This window comes from Gymnoscopelus braueri (assembly GCF_963280865.1).
Source record: "Gymnoscopelus braueri genome assembly, chromosome: 4".
NCBI classification, from domain to species: Eukaryota; Metazoa; Chordata; class Actinopteri; order Myctophiformes; family Myctophidae; genus Gymnoscopelus; species Gymnoscopelus braueri.
The window spans coordinates 54914433-54934134 of NC_137605.1; the positions used below are offsets into that span (position 1 = coordinate 54914433).

The following is a 19702-nucleotide window of genomic DNA, read 5'->3' on the forward strand; positions in this document are numbered from 1 at the left end:
GGCATGTCAAATGCGTCATGTATAATACACAGCTGATTTATCAGTCACTGTATAACCCCAAGAAAACTTCTGACATCTGACAAATCAGGTGAAAAAATATGTCACTCTCTCTCTGTGCTTTTATCACAATTGAACAGTGGTTCCCACTATAGGCCCAGTGGCCCCCTTCTTACATCTGACACAAGCTGCCCCCAATGTGCACGCACGCACGCACGCACGAGCGCGCGCGCGCACACACACACACACACACACACACACACACTTTTGTGTTCTTAAAACTGATTAACCACTTAAGCCCCTACGTCCTTCACGGATGACGAATAGTGGAAAGATCTGCTATTTTTTGCTATTTTCAAACATTGTGAAAATTGAAATGTGTAGGTTATTTTTTGACTATTTCTTTACAATATAATGACCCAAAAATTCAAGTTCTGATTCTGTGCAACATGCTTAAAATGTACTGTCTCCAAAGAGACAAGCCCCCCCGGGTTGGGAAACAGTGACCCAGGACAGGAAATAAAGCCTGGCTGGGTGGGTGTGATATGGATACGACTGGCTGTCTCCCTGTCTGCTGCTAGCAGCTTCTTGTTCATGCCTGCAGGCACTGTGCTCTGGCATGCCGAGCTGAGAGATTTCTTCATGTTTCAGTCGTTTAGCGCAACGATTCCCAACCCGTGGGTTAGGGCCCACTGGTGGGCCGTGAGGATATTGCAAGTGGACCCCCAAACAATGGCAAAACACTAAGATTTCGTGATAATATAAACATTTAAAAAATCATGGTATTTTTACTTTACAATCTTGAAAATTAGTTTTCATTGTGATACTGATAAATAGGATCTTAAAGTACACTACGCTCCTTCCATTGATCCAAGCTGATTAAACACATTCGATTTTAATGATCAATTAAGATAATGCTCTGAAAATCGGACCACTTAACACGGCAGCCAAGATGGGTGGGCTGCAAATACTTTCGAGATGTTTTCCAATTGGCCCTGATCCAGAACAGGTTGGAAAGCACTGATATAGTTGAAGCTGGGTGAACACAGAACTGTTCAACAGGACTGGACAGAACAGCATCAATGCAGCAGGGATCCAAATATTGTACGCCAATACGATTATTTGACAGCTTGAGTTACTGTCAAATATTTGTTTTCCCCTGTATTATTGTGTTGATTTTTAACTGTTTGGTTGCTACTATATATGTCTATGAATTGAATACCAAGGACCCCAATGGAAACAAGACCTCAAGGACTATATTGGACGGACCCTTTTAGACAAAGTATTATAAATGTAATTGTGCTGTTTATATCATCATCATTTATATAATCAGTATGTCTTATCATAGGTTAAACTACCCATCTTTTGTCAATACTAAACTACCCATCCTCACATAAAGTAATTTGATGGCTATGTGGCCTTCAAATCCAGTCCTATATTGCCCTGATCAGAGCAATGGTCACAGAGTTATGGCTATTTGAAACATTAGACACTGCTGTGCTGTAACACCGCTGTAGTGAGCCATATGTGTGCATTTCAGGTTTGTTGGTGTGACTATTGGAATGGAGGACCCCTAAACATGTGTGCCATAATGTCTGTTGAGGATTGGAGCAATGGTGTGCCTGAGGCTGGCGGAGGCCCCTTTACTCAAGTAACATTTTGAACGCAGGACTTTTACTTATAACTGGTTGTTTCTACATTGTGATATTGCTACGTTTGCTTAAGTTAAAAATAGGACTCCTGCATTCTTCCACCACTCCATCTAAATTACCCTGTCCTCCAAACAAATCATTCAGGGTTTTTATTTACATTTACACATGTACACAGGCAGATTATGGTCATTGTGTGTGTGAACCACAGCAAAAGAAAACAAAAACACTCATTTAATGGCAACTACAATACTATAGCTACAATGATTCACAGAAAAAAAAAGTTCAGCTCCAGAAACTAAATGCTGAAAATGTGTAGTGTTGGCATCATTCAGATGTAGGGGAGAACGGAGTAAGATGAACCACTTTTTACTTATGTTGACCTCTAGGCAAGGAAAAATGAGATGGAAGTAAAATCTAAACATCTACTAAAACTTCAAGATGTCTTCTATCAATTGAAATAATGAGTGTGCATCTATGACAAATGGTTGTAAAAATATGGGTTCTCAAAAAAAAGTGGTCATGTGGTTCAACTTGCCCCAGGTAAGGGGTAAGTTGATCCTAGTTAAGGGGTAAATTTACCCATATGATATTTTGCATTTTCAAGTTTAAACTTGAACAAATAATGTATTCACGTATCAACAATAATTTACACATTTCCCTTTTGCAAATAGTCTTATTTATTTTCTTAATGGTATTTAAACAATATAAAACCAATTAAATAATGTTTGTTATTCAGAACCTTTTAATATTTGCAATTGTTAATACAATATTGAAAACTTCTCTTAAATGAGTGTATTCATCCAAATGAAAGGTCATACAGCATAATTTGAGAAGCAAAGACATAATAAAAAATATGAATGGTGATTAATATTAGGATAATTGGTTCAATTTACCCCAAGGCATTTGGTTCATCTTGCCCCATGGCCACCATTTTGACCTAACCTGGCTAGCTTAATGCTTCAGGCAAATCTTTAGCTAAATGATTCACATGGTTTTATACATTGGAATATCACCAACATGCATGATATATAAGTTTCAACCTGGGTACATTTTCTTTAAAATAAAAAATCATTATACCCGAAAAGTAAAAAATGTACTTTTACCAGCAAAAAACACTTTTCTGTGTAGAAATATGCTTAAGTTATCACTTTGCCCATGTGTCTCTCAACTTCACAGCCAGGTGGAAATGATGGGTGTGTACTGATTTTAAGGTCACATGACAACTCATGTGTATAGTTTTAAAGATACAGGGGGTGGTTCAACTTACCCAGAGGTTCATCTTACCCCGTTCTCCTACTGAATTGGAAACTGTAAAATGTCTAGTAAAATGTCCCTGTACTGCCATCTACAGGCCAACAGACCAACAGAGCAGACATATTGCCTCTTTCTGGACTGTAAAATATCAGTCTACTCTACTCTAATGTCTTTATACTATACTGCCATCTGCAGGACAACAGACTCGTTGCCTCTTGATAATTCTACTTCAGCTCAGAGAGAGTGCACTGGGATCTCATACCTGCCAACCTTACGGTACGTTTTAACAGCGGGCGACTCTCGGGCGATCACCGGCGACATCGTCCAAAAGATAAAGAAAGTCTATGAGAGCCGGCGACTACTGGCGATAGGGCGATGGGCGATGAAAAGATGGATTTTCTTTATCTTTTGGACGATGTCGCCGGTGATCGCCCGAGAGTCGCCCGCTGTTAAAACGTACTGTTAGACTGTGAGAATCAACGACATTTTCTGTTAGAGTAGAAATTACACCTACTCTAACAGAGTAGTTTGATACTTTTATCAGGCTTTACCAGCATAGGACAATTATGGGTACATTATTTTGTAATTTCATCCATTCAAAGGCTAAAAGTAGGCCTACATAAATTGATTTTATGCCATTTCAGAGCCATCTTTTATAGTAACCACTAATTGCTTAAAAGTGACTATCTCTGTATGATTGCATGCAATTACAATGTATCACTTACATACATGGAGTGTATCTGTACACTGTAGGCCTATGTGGGACTGGCGTTAAACTTTATTCATACATTATATACAATCTAATACAATCTAATATATTGTATTGTATTACACACACAGAGTGTACAAATGGAACCAAATGAACCCTTATGGGTTTTGATTGATTGAATACTCTATTAGCAGTTTGCAAAAAATAGCACAGGAGAGTACAGTTGGGTCCATTTGGTTCCATTTTGTACACTCTCGGAGGAGTTACAGACCTGTAAGGACCTGTAAGGATCTATTTGGTTCCCCCTAACTATCATTTATCTGCGGAGTGGGGACCACCTGGATCTTGTCAATACTAGACCCCTGGGGGTCCCTGGACCCCACTTTGAGAACCACTGGATTATAGTGTTTCACTTATCACATTATGTATTATTAATAACCTTGCCATTTTCAGAAATTGCAAGGTATTTTATTTGACATTGTTATGACATGTATTGATTGAAGCATTACTTAAGAATTGTAGCTGTTTTATTCTTAAATTGATTTTTCTTGTTTGCTTCCTTTTTAACCCCCCTGTTTAAAAATAAAATCTTTAATGTTAAGTAGTTTCAGCTATATGTTTTGTATGAAATATGCAAATAAATTGTATCATTATTATGATTATTATTCATGATGATGATGATGATGATGATGATGATGATGATGATGATGATGATTATTAGTAGAAGTAGTAGTAGTAGTATTCGTAGTAGTATTCGTAGTAGTATTCGTCGTAGTAGTAGTAGTAGTAGTAGTAGTAGTAGTAGTAGTATTCGTAGTAGTAGTAGTAGTAGTATTCGTCGTAGTAGTAGTAGTAGTAGTAGTAGTAGCAGCAGCAGTAGTAGTGGTGGTATTATAGGCCTACTAGCCTCCTGCTACATAAAAGTACACACATAATACAATGAATATATACAAAACATTTGATATACTCAACACTATTTATATTTTATACATGTATTATTTATCTAGCTCATGATGACGTTATGGCGCCAATGATAACAAAGCAGGGGCGTGTGTGAAGTTTGAACGTGTCACATCGCCCATTCCTATTGGCTGACACATAGCCAGGCCTCTTACCGCCACAACCAATTAGGAGAGACTCTTTGCGTAGGGCGTCTCAGTGGTGTGAAGTACATTTACTCAAGTACTGTACTTAAGTACAATTTTGAGTATTTCTTCAGTATTTACAATTTGCAATACTTTTACTTATACTCCGCTACATCTCAGACTAGGCAAATATTGTACCTTTACTCCACTACATATGATATGAACACATCAGAATACTAGTTACTTTGTAGATTTTGATTATTATTACAAAACATACAATAACCACTTCAGCCGTAAATATTTCAACCATTTGAAAATAGCAGATGTACAAGCTCAAAATGCGTTGCAATGCTACGCATTGTGTGCTTGTAGATCTGCTATTTTCTCAAGATTTTTATGCATTTTGAAAACTTCTGAAAATGGGACATTCTGCACAATGAGTTCTTTTACTTTTGGTAAATCAAGTATTATTTTCATGCCAATACTTTGTACTTTTACTCAAGACAAGTACATTTTGAATACGGGACTTCTTCTTGTAACAGAGTATTTATTAGACGTTTGAGTACTTTTTTCCACCACTGGAGCGTACCGATTGGCTAGACGCTCCGTGAGTGGCATAGCTGCCGGCCAATGGGGTGACAGAAAACCCGAGGGGGCGCGGTTCTAGGGGAGGAGGCTGTGCGCGAGCTAACATGGAGGTCTGAGGAGACAGACAGCACGAGCTGCCGTTCAGCCAGGAAGTCATCGTCGTTTTCACTTTGTTTTTTATTTTGTCAATTGTTTTATTCGCTGTTGTGATATCTTTTTAAAAAATGGACATGAAGAAGAGGGTCACGTCGGAGCTGCGGAACAGGAAGCCCGCCGAGGTATTCATTCTAACTCAAAACATGTCTTTATTTATTTATTTATTTGCAGGGGGATTTTTTTATAAAGGTGTTACGCCGAATTGTGTGACCTGTCGAATCCTGTGACTTGCGAGGGGGCGGGTCTTCGTTCCGTTGGATAAAACTGTGTTAAAAAAAGTCTCTTTAATGGACTAGAACTGGTTCAGTGTGACTGTGTGTTGTAAATATGTGTTTATATTTGTAATATGACTATGGTCACGTTTCATGATTGTGTCCAAAACGGTTCTTTTGCATGCTGTTGTACAAAAGTGGTGTAAAGTAACTGGTTTTACTTTACACCACTGCAGTGGTGTAAAGTAACTAAGTACATTCACTCAAGTACTGTACAGTACAATTTTGAGGTATTTTTTATATTAATGGAGTATTTTCGATTTTCTATACTTTTACTTCTACTCCACTACATCTCAGAGGCAAATATTATACTTTTACTCATTAATTATTTGGAAACTTTAGTTACTAGTGACTTTTGTGATTTTACATATTATTATCACAAAACATACATTACCCACTTCCGCTATTTTCAAATGATTTTATACATTTTGAAAATATGAAATGGAAGATAGTACATTTTGATACCAATACTGTTGTACTTTTACTCAAGTATATTTTAATTATTTTACTTGTAACAGATCATTTCTACATTGCAGCGTTGATACTTTTACTTAAGTTAAAACTGTGAGTACTTTTCCCACCACTGTACAACAGTAAAAAGCTAGCCTTAGATCAAGACTCTCGTAGATGTATTTAATCGATTCTGACATTTTCAATCTCGTAGATAGCCACCTGGAGTCACAACATATTGTAGGTCACCGTTGTCGGTGTGACACTCGAGAAGGGATGCAGCCTGGCGTTGTTGCTGGCGGGAAGCCTGTCTGTCTGTTTGTCTGTCTGTCTGTCTGTCTGCCTGCCTGCCTGCCTGCCTGCCTGCGTGGTGACAGGGTTTTAGTACTCGAGCACTTTAGTCAATCATCTGGTGGTGAAGATACGTAACGTGTTAAATAAATAGCTGCTTGGCGGTAGCAGCCATAGATTATATATATATATCTATGGTAGCAGCAGCTAACCACTTTCACACCCAAATTGGTGACCTGTCAAATTCTGTGTCTCCAGGGGTCAGTGTGTGTTGAGCATGCTGCTGGATAACCCCATCATCATGTTTATGTCAGCAGCAGTGGAATTATTTAAAATTCAAGATTAAATGAATATCAAACATTTTAGATCACATGCCTGGAGGCACCCAATGTATTTTACGGTCAACTATGTCTAAAAACACTGTCTAAAAACAGACAGCTGCACATGTTAGTACAGTCACTCACCAGCTGGTAACTGCAAAATGAAGAAGGAAGGAAATATGCTTACCAAAAACAACAACACATTTTTATTCATCACACATTCTTCATACGGTCAGCTGCACCACTGGCCCCATTCGGAACCCTATATACCTTTTTTGTATTTGGGAGCCTAACTAAATACAAAAAAAGGTATACAGCAGGGGTCTGCAACGTTTTCAGGCCAGGGTACCCCTAGTTGAGAGAGAGATGAAGCAGGGACCCCCACTATATTGTTTACAATTGCGTTGCAGATTAAACTTTTTCATAGATGTCATAGATAGATTCATTGACTATCATAAGTGTTGTGTAATTTCATGTTTTCTGTTCATTTCAGACATACTTAGCATTTGATTTGCTCCTTTCCCCCCTCTACACCACACCTCTTTGCCCGCAATAGCCGATCTACAAGCTCACTGCGAGGCGTTGTGAGCTTGTAGATCTGCTATTTTCGGCTAATGTTCCCCTCAGAATAGGGATGCTAGGGTTCAGGTGGTTAATGTAAAAAAAAAAATCCTATCGCACAAAGATTTGGCGGACCCCCTATAGTAGCTCTGAGGACCCCCTAGGGGTCCCGGACGCCCTGTTGAAGACCCCTGGTATACAGGGTTCGACAAGGGGCTAGGGCACCGCATACTCCCAGAAACCTTTGCAGCAGCATCTACTCGGCGAGCTGATGTGGGACTGTACGACAGACACTTTTCCACAGCAGAAGTTTTGACAGATAAACACAGCTGACGGTAGTGATAATTGTGGGTGTGTGTTTGATTCATGTATTTTTCTGTGTGTCGGCAGCATGATATTAACTGTGCAGGATTTGTTCATTCTGGCACGGTAACACCTAAAAGAAACACGCTAACAATTAACGTTGTTGGGTAATGTTCAAGGTTCAAGGTTGTGCTTCATTGTTACATCTTGGTGTTCGGGTACATAAGAGTAAAACTTATTTTTGTTCGGCTTCCTTCAGACAATCATAGGTAATGATAAAAATGTCTTCTTTTTTTTACCCGTTAAGACTGAAGCCGATTCTACAATGTCTTCTAAATCCCAACAGTATTCAGAAAAAAAATATGTTTTTATATCAGTGGTGCTCAAACCTTTTCATGTCAAGGACCCCCAAAATCTCAAAATGTTTTGTTCCAGGGACCCCCAGAAGCAAAGATTTGAGTTAAAAATGTTCGCTTTAAAACAATATATATTCAAAGATTTGCACACATTTTCACGATTTTTCAAAAATAGCAGATATACAAGCTCATAGTGCGGCACCGCTTGTGTATCTGCTATTTTTGAATAGCCAAAGTGTAAAATAATGCTTTTTAGCTCAAGTGAAAAAGTGACACAGATGCGTTCCAGGTCTTAATGGGTTAAAGAGAGTGCAAAAAAAAGAGAACATCAGCGTATGTACATGTGATGATCTTGGTATATTATATACACCAACAGCATTTTTTCAGTAGCTGCCACTTAACGTTATGTAAACAACTTCACAGCATCTTCTATATACAGCAGTTTAGGTAGGAACAATTCAAGCATATTGGAGTGCAAGAAAAGGACAGGACAGGTGGGTGTGTGTGTGTGTGTGGGGGGGGGGGGGTAGCGTTTCTTTGTGTGGCTCTCAGCTGTGTTAATCTGTCAAATTATCTCCTGCAACAAGGGTCTATTGTGTTGTCTTTGTACCGTGCCAATGGAAGAAGTGGAACTGTTTAAGTGTTTTCAGCTATGAATTGTGTATAATGCAAAATGAGAGTGGTCACTGTCTGGAACATGCAAAAATACTTTATTATGTCTGTCCTTAGACCCTTTATCATCATGTTGTTGCTGTCGGGCAGAAACCTCTGAGAGAGAGAGAGAGAGCGAGTTTTAAAGCGAACATTTGTAACTCAAATCGTTGCTTCTGGCGGTCCCTGGAACAAAATATTTTGAGATGGGGGTCCGCGGCCAAATACATATAATTTTGGGGGTCCTTGACATGAAAAAGTTTCAGAACCACTGACAGCAACATAGGTTTTTTTTTTTTTTTTTTAACTGTTAGGATTTAGAAGACATTTTGTAGAATCGGAACCTCAGGCCTTTAAAGGGTTAAGGTGTGCATCGGCCTACAGTCATAATGAATCAATTGTACACAGGAAAACTGTATTGCCAATACAATTAATGAGCAGACGTCAGATTATACATATTAACGTCTGTCCAGACAAAAGAAAGGGATCTTTCTAGGGATCTTTGTGCACGAGTCTTAATGATTCAGATAGGCCGTGTGCCTACAGGGTCTGAACCTTAACACCTGCCAAGTCACACATTGGGTTAATTTTCCTGTTAGCAGGATCAATCTGGCTGCATGCCATTTCCTCTCTCTAGTCTCCACTTGACTTTTTCTGTTGAATCGCTCTTAAGTTTCTTGCTAAATGTCCCACAACCCAGCTTGAGTTTCTTTGTGATTTATTGAAGGCTGAAGCATCAATCAACAATTTAGTATTTAACGTATCTCTGCTGTCGGGCAGAAACCAGCTAAGTCCAAAATATAAACTTATAATAACCATGTTTTAGAACAACACAACACTGCCTCATCAAATTTGGTATGGTGACATACATACAGGTGGAGTTAGGTGGTTTGTCTGACAGTTTGAGGATCCAATAGAGTTAGGAGGTTTAGTCAGAAGTGCTTTTTTAATACTTTTCATTGGTTCAATATTTGTAAAATCCACACAAAGGGTGTTCAATAGCACCGATTCCAAAAAAATTAAGAAAAGTAAAAATGTCATCCCTCATTTATTGTGCTTCACTCTGGACATAATTATATGCAGTATCTGCCCCCAAAATGACAGACAAGTAAAACTTTTTTTAATTAGCTGCCATTGTATTTAACATATTTCCATATTTGTCTCACTGGAAAAAGGGAGTTAGGTAGTGGTCGAAGCTTTTTGATAATGCCATCCTGTCCCTTGGGGCGTATGTCCAATGAAATATTTTCATTACATTAAATACAAATATGATAAGACTTTATATTTAGGTCGGGTCTATAATGCGTTATAACCACATTTATTATGCATTATAATGCACTTATAAGGCATTATAAAAGTGTTATAAATGTTTATAATTATTCATAACGGCTTATATCAAAGACACTTTATAACTAAGTTAAGTGCTGTTCCACTGAGCTTATAATGCATTATGACCAGCACTTATGATACGTTATAAGTTGTCATACATGATTATAAACATGTATTACGAGTGTTATAATGCCTTATTAGTATTATAAATGTGATTATAATGCATTATATACCCGACCTAATAGTTTTTGAATATGTATGGCCCGCCCTCATTTATACTGTACTCTTATCAACCAGCGCCTTATGGCTCTGTGATCAACCTCCCTCTTCTCTACTCCTCACGAGCTGAAAGAGTCTCTGACCATGCCTGTCATTCCACCCTGCACCAGGAAATACGCTCTACGTGATTTTCTCTTTTATTTGTTAATCTATGTATATAAAACATATTCCCTATCGAATCTCTTAATTACACCAACATTGTTCATGTGAAGCAGCACACAACAGGCTTTCACCGTCACTCATAACCTCGTCCTATTGACTACTGTCAATGGCAATCAATATTGGTGATATGTCTCGCCCTAGCGGACTTTTTTTCAGAGCCATTCAGAACCAAATATCATGGTTTCTGGCCATGTCATGGCGTCTTTAATATACATGCATGTTTCTGTATATGTCTTAGACCAGGGGTGGACAACTTTGATGATGGAGAGGGCCACTGTCTATATTTCCACTCTCACTCCGTCCAGAGGGCCATATTGCATATGCTGTACAGAAACCTCTTATCTCTATATTTTAACATTTTTTTGTAATTAATGCTCTACTTCGTCATTCTATGTCACACAAAAGTAGCAAAAATAGCCGATCTACATGCCCAAAACACGTTGTAGTGCGATGTGTTGAGCTTGTAGATCTGCTATTTTTGCAATTTTTTGGAATTGGAATCATGAATTATTTTTTGTTATTTTTGAATTGGAATCCTGAAAAGTAACATTTTTATTTAATTTCAAATACATTTAGTTATACTTATGTTAACTTTATGAACTTAGATACAAATACATTGGACATTAAAAAAGACAATAAAATGCTAATACTAGTCATTAAGCTACTAATATAGACTGTAGTAATTAAAGTGGGTCATGTTTGCTTGTTTGGAATTGTAACAGCTGAAATAATATATCAGTATTCCGATATTAACCTGCGGTCCACATTACGTGAAGGTGGGGGCCGCATGTGGCCCCCGGGCCACCAGTTGCCCATGTGTGTCTTAGACAGACTTTTTTTGGACTGAATGGTGTAATGCAGTACAATGTAGATTATATAGATCTAATTGGAGGTGTTTTATTTTCAGCTGGTGGAGATGGTTGTGGATAACTGCCCTTCGACAAACGGTGAGGTAGAAGGATTGACGGACGAGTACACAGACCTTCAGCTGCTCAGCATGGTCAACGCAGGACTCAACTCCCTGGCCAAACTACCCAAACTGCCCAAACTACGCAAGGTTAAACACACAACACAGGATTTCTATAGTCGAATCTGATTGGCCAATAGCTGCCTATAGTCGACTAATAGTCGTTTTTTTGTGGCATGATTCGACTGAGATTGGCAGTCGAATCAGTCTGATTCAACTGCCAATCTCTCAGTCGAATAATGCAAAAAATATGTTATGCAATAGAGGAACATTCCATTTGGGCTGTAGGGGTGCTTAGTGTCTGATTTAACATATACTTGCTTGGTTTCTCCCAATAAATCATGATGTATATCCTAGATTGGCAGTCGACTCAGACACCCCTCGACTGATTAGTCGACTATTCGAATAATCGAGGTGTTGTATTGAAAGTATGTTGTTATCATGTTAACAGTTGGAGCTGAGTGACAACACCATCACCGGAGGTCTGGAGACTCTGGCAGAGAAATGTCCCAACCTTACCTACCTGAACCTGGGTGGGAACAAGGTCAAAGAGCTCAGCGCTGTGGAACCACTGGTAACCAATCACTGATCAATAACTTTTACTGACCAATCACTCTGACATGACCATGTCAGACGAGACGTACTGTATTTAGAGTTCTAGTAGGATATAAACCAGCAGTACTAGAGGTCCTGGTAGGATATAAACCAGCAGTACTAGAGGTCCTGGTAGGATATAAACCAGCAGTACTAGAGGTCCTGGTAGGATAGAAAACCAGCAGTACTAGAGGTCCTGGTATGATATAAACCCAGCAGTACTAGAGGTCCTGGTAGGATATAAACCAGCAGTACTAGAGGTCCTGGTAGGATATAAACCAGCAGTACTAGTGGTCCTGGTATGATATAAACCCAGCAGTACTAGAGGTCCTGGTAGGATATAAACCCAGCGGTACTAGAGGTTCCTGTGGAACAGGGTGAGGTACCACTATACCAGGTGTATTAACGTGTGGCCGCGGTGTCCCTGCAGCAAAACCTGAAGAACCTTCGGAGTCTGGACATGTACAGCTGTGAGGTGTCCACCCTGGAGGACTACAGAGACAGCGTGTTTGAACTCCTGCCCCAGCTGGTCTTCCTGGACGGATACGACCAGGAGGACAACGAGGCTCCTGACTCTGACGAAGACAACGGTGAGACGAGTTTATATTTATCTTTCCGAACGATGCCGTTTGTGATCAGTTAATTAACTAGCGCAAAGGTTCTCAAACGTTTCAGGCTGCGACCCCCCGCCCCCAAAAAATTATCATATTTGAACTGGGGACCCCCCACCCTGACAAGCACTTGGAAATGTTGAGGCATTTAATTTAGTTTGACTCGGTTCAGATAGATATTGTATAAAATAGTCTAGCTACAACCTAGATAATATTTGACAATTTTTTATAGTGTAGTTTGTTGGTTACTTTTGATGTAGTAATGGTCTTATTCGTTTTTTGTTTTCATTTTTAGAGGTATTAGAAAGGTCTTAAAACTTCTTAAATTGTCACTTTAGAAATGTGCATATACCTGGGGGTCCCGGCCCCCAGTTTGGGAGCCATTGAACTAGCGGACAGTCATCATAGTGCCAAACCACAACAAGTTGTCTGAGAACTCGACATATAGAGCAGAGACCTGAAGTATTCTCCCTGAGTAAGCTCTTGGCCACAAGTGACGAGGAAAAAACACCTGTTTAATTGGAAGAACCAGGCTCTAGGTTAGGCGGTCCTCTGCCTTGACAGTGTCTGAGTGGGAGAGATGACCGATTACGTGAAACATGAAAGAACATTACAAGATGAAGACAAGATGGCAGTGTGACAGTGGCGATTCAAAAATAGCAGATATACAAGCTCATAGCACGGCGAGAGTGCTATGAGCTTGTAGTTCTGCTATTTTTGAAAAATCTTGAAAATGTGTGCAAATCTATGAATATATATATATGCTGCGCTATGAGCTTGTAGATCTGCTATTTTTTGGATAGCCAAAGTATAATATAATGGTTAAAGTGGTTAAAATGTAAAGTGACAGATGCTTTCCCGGTCTTAACGGGTTAATTAACTGTGGATTAATTGTACGTGCGTGTTCTCCATGGTGACGATGCAGGACCCCACGGAGGAAACGAGGACGACGACGACGACGATGAAGAAGATGAGGATGACGAGGAGGAGGGTTCTGAGGAGGAGGAGGAGGAAGAGGAGGTCGGTCTGTCCTACCTGCTGAAGGAGGGGATACAGGTGAGACGGAGGAGGTGCTCTCGGGGCATCCAGCGTGTTGTGGCGGAGTGCTTCACGTAGAAAATAGTTTTCTTCGCTTTTTGGAGAGGAGGCGCGCCCGCTCATCGATGTCTCTTTTGATCCTCCTGGTCGTGTCTGACGACCTGGTCATTTTAGGACCTGACTTTGAATCATTACCGTTAACATTAGAAGTCCATGTTTGTAGGCCTGTCACAATTATGACATAATCGTCTACTCACAATTTTTTGGAGATAATTGGGATTATTTTTGCATAATCGTTTCCAGTTGAAAAATGTTCACACATTTTCAGAAAGCAGAAATGGCAGATCTACAAACTTGTGACGCGTCGTAAGCTTGTAGATCAGCTATTTCTGCTATTTTTATATGTATAACATTATTAAATATGTCAAGGGGCGGCCATAGCTGAGTGGTTGGTGAGCCCGCCTAGGGAGCCAGAGGCCCTAGTTGCCCCAGGTTCCATTCCAGGCCAGGCCTGCAAATGTGTCGATGAAATGAAATTTGTCCCTGAGCAAGACTCTTAACCCCTAATTGCTCACAGGAAACATTGGAAACAAGACCGTAAGGACTTTCATGAACGGACCTGTTAAAGGAATTCTCAATAATTTATTTGTATTTTTAAGTTATTTGCCATATCTGCCCTGTGATATTTTTGTTTGTATTCACATGTTCCAGTGTTCAATGGCCAAACACACAATTAAATCGTTAATCGCAATTATTTGAGTGACAATTAATCGTTATATAAAATCTTTAATCGTGGGCCTGGGCCGTAGCGTGATGGTCCAGGCACCCTAGGCTGCAATGCCAGCCAGACAGCGTGTCGTGGGTTCGACTCCCGTACCCGACAACCTTTGCTGTGTGTCACCCCCCCCCCATCTCTCTCCCATTTCCTGTCAGCCTACTCTCCCTATCCCACTCTAAAATAGGCATAAAAAGCCCAAAAAAAATAATATTGTAATTGTGACAGCCCTACATGTTTGCCGTTACTTCAGCTGGGCTATTTGTCTGACTCTGAACTGTAGTTGCTGTCCCAGGCAGTGTTGCCAGAATCTGTGAGAGAAACAAGCAACCAGGTCTAGGAAAACCAGCCCAAAAGAAGCGACTACATGAGCCACATGAGCACTTTAACATATACATCAGCTATTTGAAAATAGCAGATCTACAAGCTCACAACGCGAGCTTGTAGATCGGCTATTTTCAAATAGAATCTTGCGGGGAAATTATAATAAGCAGATCTGGCAACCCTGGTCCCAGGACCAGTGGTCTGTCAGCGTGCACAGTATCTAAAATATGTCCACATGACATTTGAAATGTTCAAGTTCATATACTATACGTAATGTGACACTAAAACATGAAGAATAACGTCAAAGACAACTGATGTCACAGATTCCACATGAAGCCACGCTGCTTTCCGCGTGTGTGTGTGTGTGTGTGTGTGTGTGTGTGTGTGTGTGTGTGTGTGTGTGTGTGTGTGTGTGTGTGTGTGTGTGTGTGTGTGTGTGTGTGTGTGTGTGTGTGTGTGTGTGTGTGTGTGTGTGTGTGTGTGTGTGTGTGTGTGTGTGTGTGTGTGTGTGTGTGTGTGTGTGTGTGTGTGTGTGTTCAGAGCTTAACCCATTAAGACCTGGAACTGTGTCATTTTTAGATTTGAGCTAAAAAGCATTATTTTACACTTGGGCTATTCAAAAATAGCAGATCTACAAGCTCATAGCGCGGCACCGAGTGCCGCGCTACGAGCTTGTAGATCTGCTATTTTTGAAAAATCGTGAAAATGTGTGCAAATCTTTGAATATATGTATTTTTAAAGCGAACATTTTTAACTGAAATATTTGCTTCTGGGGGTCCCTGGAACAAAATATTTTGATGGGGGTCCGCGGCCAAATACATATAATTTTGGGGGTCCTTGACATGGAAAAGATTGAGCACCACTGATATAGAAACATGCGTTTTTCAGAAAACTGTTGAGATTTAGGAGACATGTAGAATCGGCTTCAGGTCTCAATGGGTTAAATCTCACAAACCGCTGGATCAATCTGCACTAATCTTTTTCAAAGTATGATTTTTGACGTATGGTGTCCTTTTCAATTGATCAGGATGAAGAGGATGATGATGACTATGTAGAAGAAGATGATGAGGAGGAGGAAGAAGATGGAGTTGGTTGGTACACTTTTTACTTGCACTGATTACCGCCACCGTTATACAACAAAGTATAATACAGGGTTAAGTGGTTAATGAGACTAATCGAGACTTAAGTTGATTATAAACTCGTATAAATGTGTGTCGATTTGTTGATATAGGAGTGCTAAAGGGTTGAGCAGAAATGGAAATCCAAAAAGTTATTTTAAAGTGAAACAAATTGAGGGGGTACGGTGGCACAGTCGGTAGTGCTGTCGCCTCACAGCTAGAAGGTCCTGGGTTCGATTCCCGCAGGGGACGCTGTGGGCGCTGGGGGCGTGTTCTCTCCTCCGCGTCATCAGTGCCTATACCCTAGGTGGGGTTGGCGAAAGGGCCTTTCTGTGTGGAGTTTGCATGTTCTCTCCGTGTCTCCTAGGGTAGGTACCCTCACAAAAACATGCAGTAATCCTGGTCACTATACTGCCTCCCCCTGGCCAGCCGGGGCGCCTGATGGAGGGGAAGGGAACTGGTTGGAATAACGTGTTCCTTCCACGCGCTACGTCCAACCAGGGAAACTCTCCCCTGTCAGGTGACAAGAAGGTCAGTTGGCTCTCATGCATTGAAGGAGGCATGAGCTCGGCCCTGGCCTCCCTAGGTTGGCAGAGGGAAGGTAGTGCCCAGGATTACATAGACAATTGGCACTGGGTGTAAAAAATAGGGTTACAAAATCGTGGGATAAAACTTTAGAAGAAAAAAAAAGTGAAACAAATTGTGAACAGCAGTGGTCCTTTCGTAGAAAACGCATCGTAAACTTAATAGCGTTTCATTACGCTTTTATGTGTTTATCCTGGGTTTCAATTATTGTGATTACTTGTATTTCTTTTACCCAAATCAAATAAATATTTGCGAACGCGGAAGGAGGCGCGCCCAAGTGCAGCTTACTATGAAACCGTGCTCGGGTTGTGTGTGTGTCTGTGTGTCTGTGTCTCTGTGTCTCTGTGTGCGTGCACTGCCTGTAAGCAGCCGCCAGAGTGCGCCAGAGTGCAGGAATAGACAATGCTCTGATTAAAATGCACAACAGCCTGCAAAACACACACACACACACACACACACACACACACACACACACACACACACACACACACACACACACACACACACACACACACACAATGTCAATGTTCTCTCCCCATCACGGTGAAATAACACGGATTACAAGTCCGTAAATACACAATATTTTCCAGCTGCGTTCGCTTCCAGCGTTCGCGCGTCTTACTTGTAATAATAGCCTATTACCAATTAAAGCCTGGTTCTCTTCAGTCGAGCTGAATAAAAGCTGCAGCTGTTACTCTATCAAAGTGATGGTCAGTCAGTATATACGTATATATCACGACAATATGATGTCATCACAAAAAACGAAGGTCTACTGTAAATCACCGTATTTCAATATTCCTGTTGTGTTACCGTTTTAATGGCAGAACCTAGTTGTTAATTTGTGTGTGTGTGTGTGTGTGTGTGTGTGTGTGTGTGTGTGTGTGTGTGTGTGTGTGTGTGTGTGTGTGTGTGTGTGTGTGTGTGTGTGTGTGTGTGTGTGTGTGTGTGTGTGTGTGTGTGTGTGTGTGTGTGTGTGTGTGTGTGTGTGTGTGTGTGTGTGTGTGTGTGTCAGACGAGGAGGATCAAGGGGCTGCAGTGCAGGGCGAAAAGAGGAAGCGAGACGCCGAGGATGAAGGTGACGATGATGAAGATGATGAGTGATTCTTTTAACGCCCACCGCCCCTCCCCTACTCCGTCTGTCATTCAGGCTGTCAGTCTGTCTGTATGTCTGTCATTCAGGACGTCAGACAAGTCGGCGTCGAGCCCGATTAATACTTTGTCGTCCCACGGTGTCTCGAGCCGAGAACAGCAGACCTACAAGCTCACAATGCATCGCATCCGCGACGCATTGTGAGCTTGTAGGTCTGCTGTTCTCGTCCGTTTTCGTACGCGCAACACCATCGCACAACGAAGCATAAATTAGGCTTCAGGCTAGTCTGTCTCTCTGTCTGTCTGGCAGTCAGTCTGTCTTTCTGCTATCTGCTAAACCTCGCCTCTCCTCTCTTGGCTAGTTACATTGGTAAAGCCTTGTACCAGCACCACTTCTACTAGAAGCATTACTAGGCTGCTACTAGTAGTGCTTTGGTTGGAAAAGAATTGATTTAAATCTCCGATATTATAGATATATTTTAATAAATTATTAAAACAATTGAAATTGGAGATGTTTAAAGATGTAATTGAGCCCGCTGCGCGTCAGTCAGGTTCCTTACGCTGCGTTCACACCGTTCACAGATACAAAAGATACAAAAGAAACAAAGCTACACAGAATATTTGTAGCTTTGTATCTTTTGAAGTTGAAACTCAAAAAAAAAATTGTAGCGGCTACAAACGTCAGACGTATCTTTGTATCTTCATGTCGCTGGCTTCCGTTGAAAAAGAACGATGGCCTGTATCTTTGTAGCTGCCGGTGTGAACGCGGCGATAATCAAACATGCAGAGGCCACGTTTGAGGCGTTTTTTTGGTTTAGCAGCATTTACAGTAGCTGTCAGTGTTGTTCAATTCTCAGATTGTCAAGTTGTTCCGTCATCTCCATCCCGGGAATTCAACTAGCAGCCAACCTCTCCCCTACAGCTACCCTACCCCCCCCTCTCTCTGCTCCCGTTTTCTAGTCCCGTTTAAAGCCCTGTTTCTATGACGACATGTAAATAGAAGTGATGTCATCTTTTTTGTGTAGGATTTTTTCCCCCTTTTTTTCTTTCTTGTTTGATATGGTTTTACTACAATTCTCTGTTGTTTTGGGGTTGTGTGTTATAAATATCTGAGTGTTTTGTTTTTTTGAATAAAAAAGAGAACTGAATTCGGGTTTTGTGGTTTTTTTTTTGTTTTTGTGCCTTAACCCATTTAGACCTGAGGCCGATTCTACAAATGTCTTCTAAAATAGTTTTCTGAAAAACTATTCTACAAATGTCTTCTAAAATAGTTTTCTGAAAAACTATTCTACTAATGTCTTCTAAAACAGTTTTCTGAAAAACGTAATGTTGTGTTATCAGTGGTGCTCCAACTTTTTCATGTCAAGGACCCCCAAAATGTTATGTATTTGGCCACCGACCCCCATCTCAAAATATTTTGTTCCAGGGACCCCCAGAAGCTAAGATTTGAGTTTAAAAAATTGCTTTAAAAGAATATTCAAAGATTTGCACACGTTTCCAATTTTTTGCAAAAATAGCCAAAGTGTAAAATAATGCTTTTTAGCTCAAATCTAAAAATGCCACTTTCCCGGCTTTCCTGGTCTTGATTGGAATTTGAGTCACAGGGTCCTAATTACTGCACTGTACAAGGCTTTAATTGAAGTCATCTGTGTGTTGTTGAGTGCAGGTACTCAAAATGTGATGAATATGAAGCGACCATACTTTGTGACATCATGTTACCTTGACAAGACCCGTTATTGACCATAGAATTAATTAATTAATTGGAGTGCCATCATAGTACACACATCTACACAGTGCTGCTAGGAATCACTAGTGAACTCTGTTTATACAGTACCATGGATAAAACTATTATAAGCATTCTTCGGGTTGGGGGCAGATTCTCTGTTTGGAAATTATAGCTTATCGTGTTGAACTGTCAGATATATTATACATTTACAAAGTAATTTTACCAGGGCCAGACATTATCGCTGGGCGGGCCAGTTCTGTGCTACGGGCCACCTGTTGCCTACCATTGATCTACACCAGTGGCTCTCAAGACTTTTCAGGCTGCGACCCCCCCAAAATAATCATTATTTGAACTGGGGACCCCTCACCTCCATGACAAGCACTTGGAATTGTAGGAGTTGAAGCATTACATTTAGTTTGACTCGGTTTCACAGATGAATATTGTGAAAATTCTAACATGC

At 40.5% G+C, this 19702-nt stretch overlaps 1 protein-coding gene across 1 annotated transcript; it reads left to right on the plus strand.

Moving 5' to 3' along the window:
• Positions 1 to 5379: 5379 nt before the first annotated feature.
• Positions 5380 to 18664, plus strand: LOC308083265 (acidic leucine-rich nuclear phosphoprotein 32 family member D-like). The gene is made up of 7 exons (XM_080425534.1): positions 5380 to 5563; positions 11323 to 11472; positions 11834 to 11956; positions 12407 to 12566; positions 13513 to 13643; positions 15752 to 15815; positions 17440 to 18664. Exons 1-7 carry the CDS (start codon positions 5510 to 5512, stop codon positions 17526 to 17528), a joined length of 771 nt encoding a protein of 256 aa, XP_080281660.1. The 5' UTR covers positions 5380 to 5509; the 3' UTR covers positions 17529 to 18664.
• The last annotated feature ends 1038 nt before the right edge of the window (positions 18665 to 19702 follow it).

What these genes read in the sequence shown, in the direction of transcription:
- LOC308083265 (XM_080425534.1), top strand. Translation starts at nt 5,510, where the DNA reads ATGGACATGAAGAAGAGGGTCACGTCGGAGCTGCGGAACAGGAAGCCC. An exon ending in AACTGCCCAAACTACGCAAG is followed by an intron (nt 11,473 to 11,833) that starts GTTAAACACACA and finishes TCATGTTAACAG; the next exon opens with TTGGAGCTGAGTGACAACAC. An exon ending in GGAGGAAGAAGATGGAGTTG is followed by an intron (nt 15,816 to 17,439) that starts GTTGGTACACTT and finishes TGTGTGTGTCAG; the next exon opens with ACGAGGAGGATCAAGGGGCT.